The sequence below is a fragment of the Pseudochaenichthys georgianus genome, chromosome 20 (genome assembly GCF_902827115.2).
Source record: "Pseudochaenichthys georgianus chromosome 20, fPseGeo1.2, whole genome shotgun sequence".
In the NCBI taxonomy this organism is placed as follows: Eukaryota; Metazoa; Chordata; class Actinopteri; order Perciformes; family Channichthyidae; genus Pseudochaenichthys; species Pseudochaenichthys georgianus.
The window spans coordinates 13,927,233-13,950,233 of NC_047522.1; the positions used below are offsets into that span (position 1 = coordinate 13,927,233).

At 38.0% G+C, this 23,001-nt stretch overlaps 1 protein-coding gene across 1 annotated transcript in view; it reads left to right on the forward strand.

The window, feature by feature from the left end:
- The first annotated feature begins 17,071 nt into the window (after window positions 1–17,071).
- Window positions 17,072–23,001, forward strand: part of myo3a (myosin IIIA) — a 68,361-nt gene continuing 62,431 nt past the window's right edge. Inside the window, exons 1-2 of the mRNA XM_034108270.2 lie at window positions 17,072–17,157; window positions 20,888–21,071. Coding sequence (XP_033964161.1) covers window positions 17,147–17,157; window positions 20,888–21,071 — 195 coding nt within the window. The 5' untranslated portion in view covers window positions 17,072–17,146. The remainder of the gene's footprint in view (window positions 17,158–20,887; window positions 21,072–23,001) is intronic.

Here is a 23,001-nt window from a genome sequence, read left to right on the forward strand (position 1 = left end):
TAAAACAAATCCTTTAATATAAACACAGTATTTAGGGACTTTGATGGGGTCACACCAGCCGCAATGCTAAATTGGAGGCGTAAAAACCGGCCATACCTATTTTCAAACTGGACAATAATTTAGATCTCAACTGCTGTTGACTTGCAAGGTCGCAAGCTATCGCAAAAACAAAATCTATTCTCAGACATACATTTTTAGAACACAAATAGTTTATCACACATTGAATGTTACTGCCTACAGTATATGGAACAAGATAAATGATCATCTGTGAGCTGTAGGAGGTGCTATCAACAAATGTACCAAAGAAGCCCCGTTTTAAGATCTGCAATTATGGACTTCTAAATGAGAATTAATTTCCGTATATCAAAGGACAACCGGTAACATTCATTACCATCCGAGGCGTACCAAGGCTCATAAGCTATTCCTTCACTTCCACAGTTAGATTGGCTGTGTTCCTCACGGTTGTGTTACATTGACTTACTTTTTCTCCAATTTGACCACAAAGCATTTTTGTCTCCAAACACCTTAAAACAAGGTTAAATAATGCTTTAGCCTGCATTGTCCTCTGCACAAAATGTTCATATAAACATTGTAATGAGTAAGGTTGTCAGGTCAACTGAAAAAAAGGGTTGGAAATGGAGCTGCATGCATGTACATGGTTGTATTCTAATGATCCTTCTATCAACTGCACAATCCCAATACTCATTTAAGTGGCTCATGATGTGCTATATAACACAGCTGGGAAAGTCACAGCCCAGTGGGCTGCTACAATGGCAGCCAGTCATTGAGCACGGCCACATGTCTGTCAGGCATTCACACCACGTATACGGCCACAATAGCCTAATCAGTAGCCTTATTCAATCAGTCTTTACAGACGGGAGTCGACTCGGGTGATGCAGACCCAGCCAGCCGTCCACTGATCTGCATCACACAGGCATAAACAATCAGAGCGGCCCTCCTTAAATCTCCTTGAAGTGATCTCTGATTTCTTCTGATTGTGCCCGACACCATGCACTCTGCGCTCTGGAGTTTAACCATGTGATTAGCACAAGGGGAAGGTAGGGACAATCACATAGTGGTTTACTGTTTGTGTATGTATTGTTTTAGCAGCAGTTTACAAAAAAGGCGGAAAGAAAAGACGTTTGAGTCAATGGTTTTGAGTGGCAAATAGGCCTACATGGTAAATTAATGATATTTTAATGCATGTTTGCCTCTCTGTGAAATGGAAAAAGTGTGCTTGTTATAAGTTAAATGAAACAATTTCAACCTCAATAATCTAATTTAAGCTAGAATTAACTTAGTAATGCAAGCGCAGGACAGAGTAGGATCCCGTTGGTGCAGCGTTGACAATGTCAGAAGCGATTCCAGGCTGAGATCGATTCCCACGTGCACACACACACAAAGAGGGACTGTGTTAATCAATTCCCTTATCAATCAATCAATTAATCATCCATCCATCAACCTTCATAAACTGCTGCTTGTCCTTCAGCCCCAGTGTGTCACCACTGCAGCAAATCTGCTGTCAAAAGCATTTAGATTAACAAGTTCTGCGAATATTCATCTTTCCTTTTTTAAAGTGGCCTGACTCCGCCTGCAGGACTGCAGAAAGAGCTGCCCTGCTAATCCTTTTTTTATTTCAAGAACATTTATCTATCATTCTGTGCACTGTGTGAATGTGAAGTCAAAGTCAATTTCACCAAGACAATTGATTCTTGAGTTTGTCTTTGCAGCATTTTGTACAGGTATTAATCAAACTGCAAATGGCTCAGCACTGTTACACAATCATACAGTACAATTCAAGTTTAATAATGCTTTTATTTAGAATGATTATGACGTAAGGAAAATTGCTCAAGTTTTTGAGACAATGCAGATGCATTCATAATAACAATGCCGTCAGAGTGTGTGGGCTAGAAGAGACTGAATGACTTTCTGTACTGAATGTCATTCCAGTGCCATTTCATTTTCAACAACATAATTGTTTTTCACAAATGATTTGTCAACGGAGTAGGTCTGAAATAATGTCTGAAAAAAGCTACTTTCATTTCAGGTAAGACTAATTTCTCATGAAATCCTTCTTATGCTAAATGACAGTATATCTAAGTATCTGGCTTAGTTACTGTGTTTAACTCTTCAGAGTAGTTTTGGATGATCATCTGAGAAATTCTTGATAAAAAGCAATGCAGCTCCACTAGAGATGTTGACAAAAGGAAAGAAAATGTGTTTTTGTGTGTTTGAGAGACCAATTATCGGTTTGCCTGCTTGTTGAGGGTTTAAAAAATGTACATCATAATCATTGCAGAGTTTATTTTGTATTTCTATGGGCACAAATAGATAACATTTATTAGCCGCAGAGTTACGTGATCTTCATTTGTTTGATTTACATAAATGATTGTGCTTTTTTTTATATTGTCAATACATGTATGAAATGAGAAAACTAAATTAAGCACATCAAAGTAGAATGGCTTACAGTTCTGTACAGTATGTGAGGATTGTTTGATCATGCAGCCATGAAATATCTCACGGGTAGTGTCAGAGAGGATGATTCTTCATGGTGTTGAGACTAGCGGCTGATCAGTGGGTGAGAAGCTCGCACTGCAGCAGAGCAATATGTAGGTTACCTGTCAGGAAATTAAGCCTATTAACTGCTTATGTAACACATCACACATTAGGCACGTGGATTCTCTCCTAATGTTTTATTCTGTTTAAGGCAAAAAGAGACTTATGTAAAGACGGTGTACTCATTGGGATGTCTTGCTGCAAGCTGATATTAAACCTTTATTAGATTTTCCAGTGTTACTTTTGCATTCCATTTTAATTAGCCTATAATAAATATGCATTTTCCACTTCATGACACTTTACTTTTCTGTATACAGTGTTTATTTTTAGAAATAGGTGTAGAAGGCAATTTGTTTATTAGAAGCTGAATAGCTATGCTAGCAAAGAAGCTTCAAGCTAATTGTCAGTATTCTAACCTGATCATAATCTAACAAACTGATGTTTAGCAGTGCATATTTAAAGTGTATGTATCAGAGGCAGGTGATAACAATTCATCCTGTGGGCAACATACATTTCTGATATTCTGTTTAATTTTTTTAATAAATGAAGAAATAGTAAAGTAGTTTTAAAAGGCATAAAAAATGACACCTGATTAAACAATAGTTTGGAAAAGTGTCACTTAGTTTTACAGACATCTTCAATCTTGTGTGCTTTTCTACTCTCTGGTCAAATAGTGAGGTAGGGGGCAGGGAGGTGTGTCCAGTCTGCACACTGAACTGGACCTATGCCCACTTTAATCATACGGAATTATTATGGCCATCAGTACATCCCCATCCTTGGTCTTGGTCCAGCTTCCAGGAGCCATTTGAAAAGCAGCAGAGCAGGAAATGAGGTTGGTTTGCTGCTGTCACCCAAGCCTAGAGGACATGCTTGAGGGAACCACAATAAAGTCGGCACGAGTCCGCTGATCATGTGGAGTCCCAGACGGAAAGTGAGGGGTCATTGGTAGGAGGCTGAGGTGAAGACAGGACAGAGACATCACTAGCCCCTATATTTATCATTGGCTAATAATAGGGGCCCCAATGCTGACTGATTAATGAGGTTTTATGGCACGGTCAAAGAAATAGAACTATTGCAGGTTCACCTTTAAAACTGAAAAATGACTTCCCCTTTTAGCCATTTGAAAAAGGGGCTACTACTCCTTGTTCTTCTCTTTCTTCTTCTTTTTAGTACAAATAAACATTCAGTCTTTTATAACTATGACTCCTGTCTTTCTGACTTTTCTTGAAGTCTTTGCCATATGTGATCTTTTATGGTCTTGTTAGGATATCAGAAACAGCTTGGATTTGAGAGATTTTTCATATGGTCATACCATTGGCGGCGCTAGGGGGTGGCTACTTGGGCTCAAGCCCCGGATGTTTTCTGAAAAGCCCCGGATGTTTCAAAAATAAGATAAATAAATAAAAACATTTCTTTTTTTTGTAAACGTCTCGGGAGTAATGTGCAGTACCGGGATCTACCAGAGAGGCAGCCACTGTGGGACATTAGCCTGCATACTGCGTATCCTGCCCTGAAGAAGAAGTGATCCTTCCTAGTGCCTGACGAGTTTTAAGCTAATAGCCTATACAGTTATGGATATTAGAAAGTTATTGTCATCGAAGCAGGCGCCACAAGCTGCAGCAGCAGCAGTATCAGCAGCTGACAACAATGTCATCACCAGCAGTCAAGAAATGGATGATGTTTCAAGTTTGTTAATCTAATGGTGATATCTGCACTGAGTAAGAAGTGAAAAAGAGTGATGTAACGTTAATGTTATAGCTAGTAAACATGGAGTAACTACACTAAGTATACCCTTATATGTTAGTATGTATACAGAACATGACTACAAATTATCCTAAGCTGTAACGTTAACCCTTCATACCTCAAGCTACTTTTAAGACACTAAAATAATGTATTCCAATTTGTATTTTGTTTTCGCGTGTGGAATTATACCAGCTCTCGTTTCAGTACACATAACAACAGAACTGACAGGCAACCCTCTGAATCAGACTCCGATTGGCTGTGACTGCATCCACTCAGAGTGTCCGATTCAGAAACGTGACTCTTACACTCTTTACGTCACAAACAAAGATGGTGGATGAGAATAGATCTATAAAACGATAAGCAATGCGCCAGAATCAAGGTGAGACTATCCCCATCCTTTAAAACTCTACGCACATTCGTTTCACCTTAATAAGTAAACGACTATTTGAATGAGTCAAGGCATTAGTTTGCTTCATTAAAGGGTGTTAATGAGTGTTGTCCAATGCCTTTTGTCCGCTTTAAGGTGTTATTAAGGTAGGCTTAATGTTGCTCTCAAAGTGCACCAGATTGATGCTTTCAACTTCAATATTTAAAAAAAAATCTTCCCGGGGGATCATGCCCCCGGACCCCCCGAGAGGAGGCGACGACCCCCCTAAAGGATGTTTGGTCCACCCCCCACTTATAAAAAATAGCACTGTACCCCTGCACCCCCCCCCCCCCCAACCCAACAACTCCTGGGCTAAGCCCCGGATCTCCTACAATGTTCATAAATCTAATGAATTTGCTAAATAAATGGAGTTGAAAAATGAAAACTCACAAATAAACATATCTAGACAAAGGCCAAAAAAGCCCAACAGAAGCAACCATTTATTTGTTATTCAGAGCTATAGTGATTGGAGGCCTCAATAAGAGTTAAGCCATTGCATGCTTTCTTGCAAATTAGGGTAATGTTCCACTGTACAGTACACAGACCTGAAAGGTGACTTGAATAGACTGACCAACTGGACTGGAGAGGGATTGGTTTTCAGAGGAAGGCACTCGACTTTCTTGCTCCCTGCAATTTGGATGTTAAACTGGACCTGTAATGACAACCAGAACCTTAGAAAAAGAAAAAAATACTTTTGATTAGGCTTACTATTCTTAAGGATAACATCAAGTACCCTAAGCTTTTTTATTGATATGGCTAGTGACTATGTTTAATTCCAATTGTTGTTTGTGTTTGGTGCAATAACAATGAGTAGAACACACCAATTTGATAGCTTTTACTGCTTTGATAGATGACAATACATATTTCTCTCTCTGATGGAAACCTGTCTCTGAGTGTTTAGGAGAAAACAATCACTGTACCATCTGTCAGTATAACAAATGAACAGCTTCACTGCTTGAGCAATTCATTTCTGACAGTTTCAGCAGAATCAACTTTACAGGGGAAAGTTGATCTCAAAGTGTTGTTTGCGTTGACAAAAAAGTTAGCCTATTATGAATGCAACATTATTCCCACATGTTACAAATCTGATGAACACTTAAAATCTGACACAAAACATATATTTACTTTTATGATTTTTAACCAGGTAGGCCTAGCCCTATTGGGTACAGATCATCATGAACTGCCACTCTCTAGGTGCCACATGAAGTATAGACATGCAGCATAACGTATTTTCTGTAGGCTACATAGGGGAGAAGGGGGTAAATTGAGCCAGTGGGTAAATTGAACCACCCCTTGTAACCAGGCAACGCCTTATAGTTGTAATCAAGTGACCAGAAATTATGCAAGCTCCACCCATTTCGTATTGCCTGTGAAAGAAAGATACTCATTAGCCGCGTTCACACTGCGGTACTTTTCCCACAAAGGTTCATGCGAACTTAGTTCATGATCGCGTTCACACCAAAAAGAGCCGGTACTAAAAGTAGTTCATGCGAACCTTTTTACCCAATAGAGCAATAGAGTCTGTCTGCAGACCGCAGCAAGGAGGCGTTTCCTATAGGGGCGTTTCCTATAGGGGCGTTTCCTATAGTGAACGACGGGAGCCGGCTCTCGCCCGTGAACGAGACGTTTTTTGTTTTGTTTTTTGCGGAGGGATCTAGATCGGCATGAAGGCACATTATGCAATGTGCAATGTGGACATTATCCCGCTTATTACACATGGCCACATTCTCAACAAAGTAACGACATGACTCCCAATAATAATTGAAATGCTTTTATGGATTTAGAAAAAGATTTTATTGATTTAAAAAATAGTTTTTTGTATTGATTTAAATTGACATGCATCCGCTAAGAAAAGTAGTCCGTTGTTACTGTTTGAACTAACGTAACAACGGCAGGAACTGCTTCTATAGTGTTTTTGAGGAGCTTTTTGATTACAGATTTGAAAACATCGTTGCTTGCTTTAAAAGTAGCACAATTCATTATGTCAAACCTTGAAAGATATCCCTGCCCTAATGCCAAAAATAACTGGCAACTGAATATATGTCGCCGTAGCTATGATGTGTCTGGACCGCTGCGTAAAAAGGAGGGTTTCTGACCCATTACTTCTCTTCCTACTTTTTGTCCCCCTCTTCTCCCCGCTGCAGCCCAGCAGTTGATCTCAAAGCACGCTCCCCTCTCCTGCAGGGAGAAAAACTATATTTATATACTTTATATAGGTTGATACAGTAGCCCCTTTTTTTAAATAATTTTTATAGGTGTTGCCTATGTTTTGTGTAGCGTGGTTCTACAAGCAAGTCAATGCATTCATTGGGTGGTATCAGAGAGTTACACGGGTCTGTAAATGCAATGAAAACAATTTGCCACAGCAAATAATTTATATTAAACATGTAATTTTTACTTTTGAATACTTTAGTACAAAGGATGTCTTGAATAATTTAAGTGATATATGTGTACACATATAAATCATTAGTAAAAACAGCGCTACATTTGATTTAATTAAAAGGTATAATATGTGGTAAACTGAAGAGCCCTTTGGGAGCCGAAAGAGCCAGCTCTTCTTGGTGAGCCAAATGTATGGGCATAGATATGTCTCATAATTATTTGTGTGAACATAAAAATAATTTGTGTGTAAATATGTGATTTGTAAATGTAAAACAACATCCACAAATGCATTTAAAAGATTTGCAAACTCACAAATACATTTGCAAGTGTAAAACGGATCTGCAAATACGCTAAATATGTTCACAAATAAAAAAAAGATCTGTGAATATCTCTTTAACATTTACAACTTTCGATCAGGCATTTGTGAATCCATTTTGTATTTGTGGACCAAAAATGCGCTCGCGGATCTCAACTCTCTGTTCACGGATCTCAAATCTCTGTTCGCGGATCGTCTTTTTACACACACGGAATTTTGAGACATATTTTCCGCCGGTCTCGGCTAAAATCTACTCGTGTCACTCGGTTATTTTCGGAAACCACGTGATGGCCAGCTGATGACTACATTTCCGCATGATTTCAAAGTAAGAGCATGATGGTTTGTTTAATGCTCTGTTTTTGTATTATAATGAACAGCGGAACGTTAGATGCATTCTTCATCACCATCACCCTCATCATCATGTTATAGTGATACAGTTAGTTTGTGTTATTGGTTCAATACAGCATATCTCGAGCACTTTCGTTGATGTTGAAGTGCAGGCGATACGCCACTTCCGGGTCCCGGGGGAGCAGCTGGCAGCGAAGCAGCCCAGATAAAACTCTTTCTTCATTGTTTGTTGTGTATTCAGTCAAGCGGCGGGTCAAAGTTACAAAGCACTTCACATCTTATTAATCGGCCTAATTTTACTTGACCAGTGCAGTAATAAAGTAATCTGTAGAAAAGCACCGTATTTAGGTCAGCCTTCATAGTAAGGCTACATTACATGTTATAATATTCATCGTGTCCTTTCTACTGATATATTCCTGTCTATTGCTTTAATTTGTATTTAATGTTATTGTGTTTATACTTGTTTCCACACATTTCACAATTTGGGATGAATGAAGTATCTATCTATATATGATATCCATCTATCTATATCTGTCTGTCTATCTGTCTGCCTGTCTGTCTGTCTGCCTATACCTACCTACGTACCTACCTACCAACTAGTTGTTTTGTTTGGAAAGGTTTTGTCATTGTATTGCTCTTTACCAGCACCTGCAGAGTACAGGACTTTACATTGTAAATATTATATCAATCCATTGGTTTCTAGCATATATCATTTGCAAGTGTTTAAAACAAATGTGGGATACTGATTTCATAAAAAGAAAGACATTCATGATTGTCATATTTTATTATGTAGGATACAGGACTGGAATTATTCATACTTTTTACTCCACTTCATTTATGCAACAACTTTATTTAATTTTATGATTAGATTGTTTTGCTTGTATCATCCTTTGCAAATACATAGTCACAATGCTGGAAACAGGGCTGTTTCTCTGAGAGACGTAGATAATCACTTATGAGAATATAATGCATTTGTGTATATTAAACTAGCCAACAGTATACAAAGCACTACAAAAGTTTTGTCAATATTAACCATAAACATTTACATTAGTGAAATGACACATCAATCAATGTTTATTTTTATTTTATTTTTCACATACACAGCCTTCATAGTAAGGCTACATTAAATGTTATAATATTCATCGTGTCCTTTCCACTGATATATTCCTGTCTATTGCTTTCATTTGTATTTAATGTTATTGTGTTTATACTTGTTTCCATACATTTCACAATTTGGGATGAATGAAGTATCTATATAACCCCTTGCCCTTATTCCTCCGAGCTTAGCACTTTCTACTTTTGTTGTTATTTTGTTTTACTTGCTCGTAAGCGCTTTGAGCACCAGGAAAAGCGCTTTATAAATGTAATGTATCATTATTATTATTATTATTATTATTATTATTATTATTATTATTATTATTATTATTATTATTATTATATATGATATCCATCTATATATCCATATATCTATCTATCTATCTATCTATCCATATATCTATCTATCTATCGATCTATCTATCTGTACCTGCAGAGTACAGGACTTAAATATTGTACATATTATATCAATCCTATAATATTTGTTTCTAACATTTAAAGTGCTTAAAACAAATGTGGGATATTCATTTGATAAAAGTAATTGACAAAGAAATTAACGATTGTCATATTTTATTATGTAGGATACAGAACTGGACTGTAGTCAAGCAAACTTACTTAATAACACATTCCACATACTTGTTCTTTGCGTCAGTGTTTCAATGTTATATTTTATAACCATATAAATTATTAAAACAATTAAAATACATGCCCTACCGTTGATTGTGCACACTTTTGCCTGAAATTAATCTCCCACTGCCAGGCCCACGCACAGTCAATATAAGTAATTATATTAATGCATAGGAATGTAGTGATACTTCTTTATTCTTCTTTTGTATACAATTATAACGGTACATAACAGCGGAAGAAAAGTATACATATTTTTAAAAACGGTTTTGTTTTTTGTGACAGAGATTACAGATCCCTTACATTGACTGGGAGGCCAGTGGTCATCTGCGTGAGGAACACTCTGGAATAGTTGTTCCTGTCACCCGGAGTCCTCTGAGTGATCAACAGATGGAACACCTTAATGCAATATTGACCCAATGTTACCATCAGATTCATTTGGAAAGGACATCTACTTGAACACATTACAGTTGGTTCTCTTTACGACTGGAAATTAAGAGCAATGGATCCATGGACCAGTAGCAGACAAAGTATTCAGATACTTGACTGAAGTAAAAGTCTTGCCTTTATAGTCTTACTTAAGTAAAGGTATGTAAGTACTAGCCAAATGGACTTACATTTGAAGTACTCATTATGCTTTAAAAGGTTCTCTGTATGTGTTAAAACTTTTGATTATATAGCTGCATTAATGTGTATGTGATGTGAAAAATAAAATTACAATAAACATTGATTGATGTGTCATTTCACTAATGTAAATGTTTATGGTTAATATTGACAAACGTTTGTAGTGCTTTGTATACTGTTGGCTAGTTTAATATACACCAATGCATTATATTCTCATAAGTGATTATCTACGTTTCTCAGAGAAACAGCCCTGTTTCCAGCATTGTGACTATGTATTTGCAAAGGATGATACAAGCAAAACAATCTAATCATAAAATTAAATAAAGTTGTTGCATAAATGAAGTGGAGTAAAAAGTATGAATAATTCCAGTCCTGTATCCTACATAATAAAATATGACAATCATGAATGTCTTTCTTTTTATGAAATCAGTATCCCACATTTGTTTTAAACACTTGCAAATTATATATGCTAGAAACCAATGGATTGATATAATATTTACAATGTAAAGTCCTGTACTCTGCAGGTGCTGGTAAAGAGCAATACAATGACTAAACCTTTCCAACCAAAACAACTAGTTGGTAGGTAGGTACGTAGGTAGGTAGGCAGGCAGACAGATAGACAGACAGATATAGATAGATAGATGGATATCATATATAGATAGATACTTCATTCATCCCAAATTGTGAAATGTGTGGAAACAAGTATAAACACAATAACATTAAATACAAATGAAAGCAATAGACAGGAATATATCAGTAGAAAGGACACGATGAATATTATAACATGTAATGTAGCCTTACTATGAAGGCTGACCTAAATACGGTGCTTTTCTACAGATTACTTTATTACTGCACTGGTAAAGTAAAATTAGGGCGATTAATAAGATGTGAAGTGCTTTGTAACTTTGACCCGCTTGACTGAATACACAACAAACAATGAAGAAAGAGTTTTATCTGGGCTGCTTCGCTGCCAGCTGCTCCCCCCCGGGACCCGGAAGTGGCGTCTCGCCTGCACTTCAACATCAACGAAAGTGCTCGAGATATGCTATATTGAACCAATAACACAAACTAACTGTATCACTATAACATGATGATGAGGGTGATGGTGATGAAGAATGCATCTAACGTTCCGCTGTTCATTATAATACAAAAACAGAGCATTAAACAAACCATCATGCTCTTACTTTGAAATCATGCGGAAATGTAGTCATCAGCTGGCCATCACGTGGTTTCCGAAAATAACCGAGTGACACGAGTAGATTTTAGCCGAGACCGGCGGAAAATATGTCTCAAAATTCCGTGTGTGTAAAAAGACGATCCGCGAACAGAGATTTGAGATCCGTGAACAGAGAGTTGAGATCCGCGAGCGCATTTTTGGTCCACAAATACAAAATGGATTCACAAATGCCTGATCGAAAGTTGTAAATGTTAAAGAGATATTCACAGATCTTTTTTTTATTTGTGAACATATTTAGCGTATTTGCAGATCCGTTTTACACTTGCAAATGTATTTGTGAGTTTGCAAATCTTTTAAATGCATTTGTGGATGTTGTTTTACATTTACAAATCACATATTTACACACAAATTATTTTTATGTTCACACAAATAATTATGAGACATATCTATGCCCATACAAATGATCCAGCTCAGCAAGAAGAGCCGGAATTCCCATCACTAGAACAATGACTTCTTCTGGGAGGATTTATAAAAGCAGCTGGATAAAAAAAGTTAGGAAACGCCCCTATAGGAAACGCCCCTATAGGAAACGCCTCCTTGCTGCGGTCTGCAGACAGACCCGTCTCCTTTCGAGAGGCTCTTTTGTGAGAAAAGAGCTATATTCCTGATTGGCTGGGCGAATTGCAAACCACGCCCCGTAAAACTCCCAACAAGTTTTGTGAAGCCGCCATTTTATTATCCTCGCATTAGCATTATTAGCATTAGCATTAGCCCAGCGCAGAAATGCAGAGAGACTAACTTATGGCAACACAAAATAAAACATGGGAGCGGTGGAGATGAGGAGGTGTCGGCGTTCTGGCGATTTACTCGGAAGGCTTCAGTAGAAGCTGCTGGGACTCCCAGCAGCTTCTACTGAAGCCAGTCCCCAACTCCGGGGACTTCCGGCCGGGGACTTTGGGCGGCAGTATACGCCGTGAAGTGGGTTGCGGCCTGCCAGTAAACCCAAAGCAGAAGAAGAAGAAGTGACGTCAGCGGCTTCATTTGCCTAATCCACCCCCAGGGACTTTTTCTGGTGTGAACGCGATCTGTACTTAGTTCATGCGAACTAAAGAGTTCGCATGAACCTTTGTGGGAAAAGTACCGCAGTGTGAACTCGGCTATTGAGGTCTTTTTACAAAAAAACGTTTTTTGCTTGTCAAAGTACATTTTCTAGATGTCAGCTTCAGCTGTCATGTAAAAACAAAAGTATCCAGGTTTAAACACATATATTGTATATTGATGTGTTGGCAGCGTATTAAACCATGTGAATCATTAAGCTAAAGATGACTGAATTGTAATGCTAGGCTATTTTTTCTAAAATGGTGGCTATAGGGTAAAGTGAACCATGAGCCTTGGAGTAAGTTGAGCCAGTTTTTCAATGGAGAAATGAATGAAAGTAGGCCAAGTTGATAATAAGAGCTCATTGTAGGCTACATTTAAAGTTGAATTTACCCTGTGTTTCATTGGTAAGATGTATGAAATTGTATCACCATTTGTATGATTACTTTTTTTGTAGGCTATTTGGTTTGTTATTTATTGTTTAAAGTTACCTTTAAGATTTGTTGTAGGTATGCTCAGGTTTGAACAGGTAGGCTATGCCCAGGTTTGAACAGTGGTTCAATTTACCCCCTGACCTGGATCAACCTGGGGCAACACTGGGGCAAGTTGAGCCACAAGACTTTTTTTTAGAAGTAGGGAGAAGGGGGTAAATTGAGCCAGTGGGTAAGTTGAACCACCCCCTGTAACCAGGCAACGCCTTATAGTTGTAATCAAGTGACCAGAAATTATGCAAGCTCCTCCCATTTCTCATTGCCTGTGAAAGAGAGATACTCATTGTGTTCTGGTAAGTAAATATTTTTACAAAAAAACCTTTTTTGCTTGTCAAAGTACATTTTCTAGATGTCAGCTATATCGGCTGTCATGTCAAAAAAAAGTATCCTGGTTTAAACACATATATTGTATATGTTGATGTGTTGGCAGCGTATTCTTTCACACACACATATGGGTATTGGGCTGGGGGGGACACCGTACTTCCGGTATCCGCCGTTTTACGCGAGGTGCAAGCAGCCGTACACCGTCTAGGTGTTGCTAAGCTTCCTGGACTGAATATCATAGTCTATTGCCTTAATCAATATCTAGTCAACTCTAAAATACCACATATATGCAATGGCATGATAATATTATTGTGACAAGTGGGGTATTCACCTGGTGTTTCCAGAAATTAGACGTAGATGCAGCCAAAATCGACGAAGGCCACTGTCGTTTTTCCATACATCTGCAGGCAGTCTGTAAAGGCAATCCGACAACCCACACAGCTCTAGTTTACGCTGGTAACGACCTAAAGCACACCCCTCAAGTCCAGAGATGTAATCCGAAGACATGCAGCGATTTCTTCGGTCGTTAATAAAATAAAAAAACCTAGTGCGCTCTGCCTGGCTACGTTAGCTAGCTGTTTATATTTGCACTTCCAGGATATTTGCACCTCCAGGAAAATGGCGTATTTATATATATATATATATGTGGCGTGTTGCATTGTGGGTAGCTCGTGACATCACTGTGTCTGAAAGAATTACACCATGTGAATCATTAAGCTAAAGATGACTCTGAATTTTAATGCTAGGCTATTTTTTCTAAAATGGTGGCTGTGTGGTAAAGTGAACCATGGGCCTTGGGGTAAGTTGAACCAGTTTTTTCAATGGAGAAATTAATGAGAGTAGGCCAAGTTGATAATAAGAGCTCATTGTAGGCTACATTTAAAGTTGAATTTACCCTGTGTTTGATTGGTAAGATGTATGACATTGTATCACCATTTGTATGATTACTTTTCCTTTTAACATGTTAAAAAAAAATCAATCAATTCAATCGAAATTTATATTAAAAATATTTGAAAAACTAAGCTTGTATTTGGTTTGTTATTTATTGTTTATAGTTACCTTTAAGATGTGTTGTAGGTATGTCCAGGTTTGAACAGGTATGCCCAGGTTTGAACAGTGGCTACATTTACCCCCTGACCTGGATCAATTTACCCCTAACCCGGGGCAAGTTGAGCCACAAGACTTTTTTTTTTAAGAAGTAATATTTTCACTGCCCTTGATCAAATATTAATTATTATCATTGCCATTGATAGGAGACATCCTGAATTATAGGTGTGTGTTTTCATTTTTACTATGTGTCATTTCTCCTTGCTTAGAGGACAGCATAACTAAAAAATGGCTCAACTTACCCCACTCTCCCCAAATATTTTTCACTGCCCTTGATCAAATATTAATTATTATCATTGCCATTGATAGGAGACATCCTGAATTATAGGTGTGTGTTTTCATTTGTACTATGTGTCATTTATATGGTCATTTATCCTTGCTTAGAGGACAGCATAACTAAAAAATGGCTCAACTTACCCCACTCTCCCCTACACACCCATTCAATAGTTACAATGTTCTTCGCACTATTTGAATTGTTATTTTTTGTTTGCAGGACAGCAGAGAAAAAACATTTTTTCTTTATGATAATTGAAGGTAATGTAATTCTAATGTAATAAGCCTCCAAGTCTGCAACTTTACCTGTTAGTAGCTCATAAGGATAATGGATCTAACTTTCTGGGAGGCCAAATCAGCAAACGTGAGTAGGCTTTTTTAGAGATAGATAATTCTTTAATAAATATTTATAACAACACTCTATCACATAACTTATAGTAGGTTAAAAAAGCTAGCTACAAAGATGAACGGGTGTTAAAGCAGTTTAGTTGTGGAAATAATGCTAGTGGTTTAGCTAGTTTTAGCAAGCTAACAGCTCGTAGGTGGTCAAACAGGTGTGGAAACTGTATTGTATTAGTTGTAGCAACTACAGAGGTGGCTAAAAATAAAGTTAGTTGTTTATTGAGTCTGTTTATCAGTAAGCTAAACAAGTGTGGGAGTTAAGCTAGTAGTTTTAAGAAGTGTTGAGCCTGCTAACAGCTATTGTGACTAAGCTAAATCTGTATGTAAATCGCAGTTTAGCTTGTTTGTTAGCAAGATGACATATGTAGCACATAGGGGTGTAACGGTACACGTACCCGTACCGAAATTATTCGGTACGGGCCCTTCGGTTCGGTACACGTGTGTACCGAAGTGTACCGAAGTGTACCGAACGCATATAACGTTAAACGTAAAAAATTGAGAACGTGAACAACTTCTTGGAAGTAATCTCAGGTGCTGCGTCGCAGCATTCAGAGTAATTTGCACCCATTGTGATCCACGCGTCATAGAGCGAGCAAGTCATTTCATTAGACGAGCTGGTCAGAGGGATGCGTTCACATGTAGTCAGTAATTTGAGGAAATGGCGAACGCAGATAAAGTTGAGCTCGAAAATCCTCCAGCATCATTGAAGTCTCCGGTTTGGGAACATTTTGGTTTCGCAGTTACGTACAAGGATGACGGACAACGACAGGTGGACCAAACCAAAGCTGTTTGTCGGCATTGTTCAACTAAAATTGGTTACGCGGCTGGCAATACATCAAACTTGCACACTCATTTGAAAAGGCATCACCCGAACGTGAATATCACCGGTACCAAAAGACTGAAGTGCAAACCCAACTCCCGCTAGCATTTAAGCCTCCACCACTCGCAAAAACTTCAGACCGAGCCAAAGCTATTACAAACGGCAAATATCCTTATGTTGCCATGTTAGCAAAGCGCTACCTGGCTGTATCTGCTACCTCTGTCCCTAGCGAGGGTGTTCTCCACAGCAGGAGACATTGCTAGTGCCAGCAGATTTGCCCTTTCGGCAAGCAATGTGGACAAGTACATTTTTATTTAAAAAAACATGAAAATACAATGACAAGCACGTCATAATGTCAAACTGGCTGCTTAGGTACTAGTATAGTACAGTTCAAATACAGATTATTTCAGTTAATCGAAAAGCTGCACCTTAATGTTTATTTTATTATATTTTATATTTATTTGAGTGAATATTCATAGTTTAATAATAATTAAAAACCCAAAACTAATAGTTTATGTTTTGTGAGTACTAGTACAGTAAAGTTCAAATACAGATTATTTCAGTTCATCGAAATGCTGCACCTTAATGTTTATTTTATTATATTTTGTATTTATTTGAGTGAATACATTATTCACAGTTTAATAATAATTAAAAAAAAATATGTTATGTTTTGTGATAATTTTTTCTGCTGTACCGAAAACGTACCGAACCGAACCGTGACCTAAAGACCGAGGTACGTACCGAACCGAAATGTTTGTGAACCGTTACACCCCTCACATTGTATTTTCAGTTCTGTGTTGTGACCATGGATGTATAAGGTTGTGACCTGTGACGTAGGGAAGGACATTTCATCCAAAAATCAGATTAGCAGTTTCTTTACAAATAATTTATGATGCTCACAAACAGAATGTATTCGAGCCAAGCTTCAGATAGCATCAGACCCTGAACTGAACTCTCAGTCCAGCTCTGGCTCAGCCCCACAGCAGCTCTTTCCCCAGCAGCAGAGCCTGTAACGGGACACTGCTAACGATGCTGAGGGCACTCCATTGCAGTCATGGCCTGTTGCACCTGACTCGCTCCTCGCTGCACACGCTACACTTGCCTGTTGTTAGCTTGTCTTCCAGTCTAATTTATGACACTATCAGACTTATCGGCTGCTACTGCACGCCCTCATGCTAAAACTAAATACTTAAACTAATTACGTATTGAGCCTATATTACTTTGTAATATTGTGTTCCTTTATTGTTGATGTATAATACAGCAGAAGAGGTTGGGGCACACAGGAACACCTGCTGCTGCTTGCTAATGCTTCATCCTCAACTTATACTCAAGCATACAAATGAGCTCACAGTAAGTATGATGACTTTTTGGCTAGCATGAGAGTGTTTGGATGTGTTACTAGATCTTTAGACCCAAGCATGGCTCTTTCATTTGGATTCCTTATTTGCAAATGTTGGGAGTGGCTCAGCACATGTTTACTTGGCATGCAGTGTGTGTGTGTGTGTGTGTGTGTGTGTGTGTGTGTGTGTGTGTGTGTGTGTGTGTGTGTGTGTGTGTGTGTGTGTGTGTGTGTGTGTGTGTGTGTGTGTGTGTGTGTGTGTGTGTGTGTGTGTGTGTGTGTGTGTGTGTGTGTGTGTGTGTTTGTGTTTGTTTGCATGTTTGGTCTAAATCTATGCTTTACCCTTACCCTGCATGGGTTCTATTCTCACCATCATCCATCAAATGTAAGTTTATACGAATATTGAAATATTTATTATTCATTTGGTAGACGCGGTGTTGCTTATTTTTATTTTAAGCTATGTTACTATTTTTTACTGAGTAGTTATGAGACTCCTATTCAGGTTTTCCTATTAACATTTAACAGTTTATTAACAGTGTTTCTTACAGACCTTAGTCCTCAAAATATTGTTCTCTAATTGTGAATATAATTACTTTATTTACTTTAAAATTCAAGAACCAAACCATAGACATTATTTGTTCTGCTTTATGTAGCATTGTGATCCGAAACCCCATACTTGAATCTTAGCAGTATATCTTATATTTACTCAATTGCTGTACTTGAGTACAAATACGAGAACATTTTACTTTCCATTTCATGCTGCTTCATACTTCTACCCCACTACATCTCAGATGGAAATATTGTACTTTTTACTCCTATTTGTCTGAAAGCTGTGGTTACTTTACAGATAAGATTTTTCATTGCCTCTCTGTCCACTCTAAACCAATATCTCCAGATTTGGTGATATGTTTGTGATAAACTGAACAATATTATACATTTCAGAAATGTTACACCTTAAGCCTTAAGCCAAATATACAATTTGGATTCGCTGGCAAATGCATTGTCACAAAACTGAAGGGAAAGTGGAGTTTTTAGGGAAACATGGTTCTCCCTGAACAGCAATGCCACATTTATAATGGTATTGTACATTATGATGTATTTTATGTTGTTCTAACCAACAGTATTAGTTCATATAAGCACAACCTTAAACCACATATTATTGCAGCAGTAATAATAATCAACACCCATGATTGTGAAACACTGGAACATTTTTACTGCACAATATATTACTTTTGAGAACTTTAAGTACTTTTTTTTTAATAAAACCGACATACTTTTCCTTTCACTAAGTAATTGTGAAGTATTTTTACATTGTGGTATCAGTATTTAAAAAAAATAAATAAGAATCTGAATATTTCTTGAATCACTTTCACTACTGTCTCCAACCAGCTACATTATCTTTGACTTGTTCACTGGCAGTATTGTTGTGCCAAGGTTAAGCCGAAACTTTAACCCACTCATCAGCGTTGCGGATTAGTCCACGCCGGTACCAAATGCATCTTCAGTTTCTTTTAGGAGCTTCAAGTGACCAAAAGTCCACTTACACATCACTCAGATCAGAGAGTACATTTCCACTTAGGACTTTTAAGATGTAATTTGGTTTTCAATTAGATTTCGTTCAAATGTTATAACCTTCTTTCTTTCTATAAAAACACAGTAATACAGTAATGCTCAGTTAAACCTGTGCAGTCCATGATTTGTGCACTTCAAAGACTCTGGTTAATGCCAGTAAACATCTAACTAAAAGTGACAAGCAGCCAGTGTTTCAGGGCGAACAAGGTTGGATAACCTCCACGCACACACACACACACACACACACACACACACACACACACACACACACACACACACACACACACACACACACACACACACACACACACACACACACACACACACACACACACACACACACACACACACACACACACACACACACACACACACACACACACACACACACACACACACACACACACACACACACACACACACACACACACACACACACACACACACACACACACACACACACACACACACACACACACACACACAGTCTCCTGTAAGGGCTTATTTCCCTGCAGCTCCTATTGGAGGTGTCCAGTGTGAGTCCTAGAGTTTCACCCTCCTTTCTCATGTGTCAAAGCACGTTGTTACTTATAGAAGCACTTATGTTTTATTGAAGTTATCTGCAGGTTTGCACAGGAGTGCAATTACCTAAACATGCATTCACGTACAGGAATCTAATTGCTGTGCATAGGTGATGACTGATAATATCACTGCAAAATCATGACTTTGTACCAGTTTTACGTTTCCCTGGAGTGATTTATGATCATTTACTCATTTATTCATAATAATTATAATATTAGATTAGATAAAATTACTGTTGAGAGCTGAGTTAAGAGACCATTTCCCTTAACACAAATAAAGTGATCACTGATAATAATAGGAGTAGTTGCCCACTGCAGCACTGTTTGTGCTTAGGTCTTCTAACCAGCTTTGTGTATGAATGGGCGTCTATATGGGGAAAGGCTCACGCTGCTACAGTGGCTAATTCCTGCTAATCCCGCCGTATCTCATACCACTTAGAGATGGTTTCCAATGGCAGCCCTGGAGCGGGGGAATTGCTGGTGAGATTAGCTGGCGTTAGCTCACGTTAGCTCCTCCTCTGTGGTTTACACTCACCGCCAGGCCAGGCTGGCCCACCACCGCTCCAAGCTAACTTTTTGCACAGAAATGGATTAACTGTTTATTCAAAAATGTTTCAAGTCTTATTAAGAAAACAATGTAAGTTTGTTTGGATTTACTCTGCTGTCAGTATGTTTTTTAGTAGTAGTAGTTTAGTAGATTCAATGTTTAATGCACAATTGTGAGGGCAGCAAGAGGCACCCTTCTCTTGAAGGATTGTTAAGCAGTGTGTTTGTGGAGGATTTAGTGTTGCTTTATGAGTTTTTTGGCTCTGACTAACTTTCCTTTGGACATCTTCATGCAATCTACATTCTTGTTTTTTTTTCTCTCACTGCATTTAATAACCTTGATAATGTGTGTGTGTTTTTATCCTAGTTGGATATATGTTATTATAGTTTAAATGACACTTTCTAACTATGCAATACTGTAGTAATGATAGAGTAATATCAGTGGCTATCAGAAACTGAGGTCACTTACAAATCTTTAAAGTTGACATAATACTAAGCCACAAGGTCGCAAGGAGTAAAATGAAGTTGAATACATGTTTATTAAACTAATGCCCAGTTATGTCCAGATTTAACCTTGTTGCATCATGCAGCTAAATGGAAACCTCCAAGAATTAACCCTCAATCTGCCACTGGATTATCCTGTAGTGAAAAGGTCCTCCAGTTTAATTCCCAAACAAACCAGCATGACATCACTTTCAACAGTCAACAAAACACAAGTAAACAAGACACTTATCTGGTAACACTTTTGTACAAAATCATTTCACACAAAAAATGCATTGAGTATTCTATTTAATCTTAAGAAAGGTAATATGTCTGTTTTAAGAAAACACTCCTTACACTCCTCAGACAAATAACCGTTTCATGTGTGATAACCCAATATTTATCACACAACAACACACCAATGTGTGTTGTTCAAAATGTCTGTGGTACTCTATGTACTGACTATATGCATAATGGCCTTTAAATCTCCTTCAGTGGAACTCTTATAAAGAACAAAGCACATCTGCAGGTTTTATACAAGTTGTGTGTTTTTCTTTCATAGGAGAAATCTCCAGAAGATGTTTCCACAATCAGGGAAATCGATTGTGTTCGACAACTTTCCAGATCCTACTGATGCCTGGGACATCATCGAGACAATCGGGAAAGGGACTTATGGAAAAGTCTACAAGGTGCTCAACAAACTTGATGGAAGTAAAGCGGCTGTAAAGATACTGGATCCCATCCATGTAAGTTGACTTTGTTATCTGGTACAGGAGTGTATTTCAATTCAAATGGCATATGTTATACTTATTCTATTAGTGTTAACACTCCTTATACACTTGTATACCTGGAAAAACATTATATGCAGGGATAGATATTTTATTGTCACTGGCCCCACCAAAGAGCATTCGTCCAAAAGAATCGACTAATAATGAAGAAAATGTGTTGCAATAGTAATTTATGCACAAACTACATTACTACTTATACTACAACATTTGAATCATCAGTTCTTCCTCATTTCCCTCAATTGTTCATATTTGGTTTATTAAAGGTCCATGTCATGGCCATTTCTACTGATCATAATTCCATTGTTGAGGTCTACTAGAATAGATTTATATTGTGCAATTTTCCAAACTCACATTAGTTTCTCATACAGCATCTCTGTATAGTATGTGTATTCACTCTCTGTCCTAAACGGCTTATTGGAGCTCCTGCCCCCACACTCCCTGTGAGCCCACTGTGCTCTGATTGGTCAGCTCGCGTACTCTGTTCTGATGAGTCTACCACCGTTACAGCGGAACATCAGTGATTATGTGTTACAATAGCGTTAGCAACCAGAAAATGACACCAGTAAGGACAAACAGATGAGAATGCTGCGTGGGGTTACCGCTGGTATTAAAAAATGTTTGGCGAATGGTTAGATGGCGAGAAAGTAGACATTTGTTTTGCTCTGCAGCAAACAGCTGTTTGCTTTTCACCCAACATTAACAACCGCCTCACGAAACGCTATGTTGTAGCATTAATAAACGAAACAATTTAACAAAATTGCTTGTCAAAATACCAATACCACAGGACTATTTTTTTTTTAAAGCAATATTTTTAGTGGCCCGAGCGGGCAAGTGGAAAGTACATTATGCTGGCCCGGGGTGTCTAAATAGTGCTTCCGGGCCAGCGGGCCATGTCGAGCCCTGATATGTATTTGTATATACTGCACATTATATAAAGTATTTATGCTACACCATATACAAACATCACTCTTAAGGGATATGGATATGACAGTTCCAGAAGATATGATATGTTTTTTAAGTTTAATTTAATCTTTGTGAGTTCTCTTCCTTTTTTATTTCTTGGCTACAGTTCAAAACAAGACATGACAATAATATTTGCAAACCATTTCAAGAGTTACATTACATAGTAATTATATAATAGCAAAAGCAGTTAAGAACTGACCCATCCTTACAAAAATGATTTCAGAATGAGGAGTTTAATAGGAAGAATATGTGTATAAAGTTCTGGAAAGTATTTGGACAGATCTCTTGTAAATCTGACACAGTCACTGACTCATTAGCCCAATACTAGATTTAAGTCATGGTGCTCTGCTCTGTTCTCCGCAGAGGGCGTTAAGAAAAGGAGGTTTCTTCCATCTACAATCATTATCTCAGCAAATTGCCTCTGACTATTTCTTGGATTTATCATTGCAGGGCTCCTCTTGCTTGTGCAGAGTTTTTAGAACTGAGCCAAAACCCATTTGGCATCCATGCATAAGTGTGTGAAGCACATTTGGCCCAAAGCAAGAACATTTTGACACAGAGCAGATAAACACGATGTTGATTCTGACGTCCAAGAAGCAGAAAAGATTTACGAATTAGAACATTACTGCGCCAGAGGTACTACAATTAAGAAAGGTTACTATTTTTAGATAAACAAACATTAGTGTTGGCTTTCATACTTCATATTACTTGCTGTCATAGTGCGTAGCCATCATTTACCTCTGTTTATTTTGATGGTACAGTGAACTGTATGGCTGAAACTGCAGCTCTAATGAGCAGCCATTTTCTATTAATTCCTGCCTTCATGCTTATGAAAGTCCCATTAGTCTTTTGTACATGTGTTACTCTTTCTCATTATTGAGAAATGATTATCCTCAGACCACTAGACTGTGAGCACCATCATTAC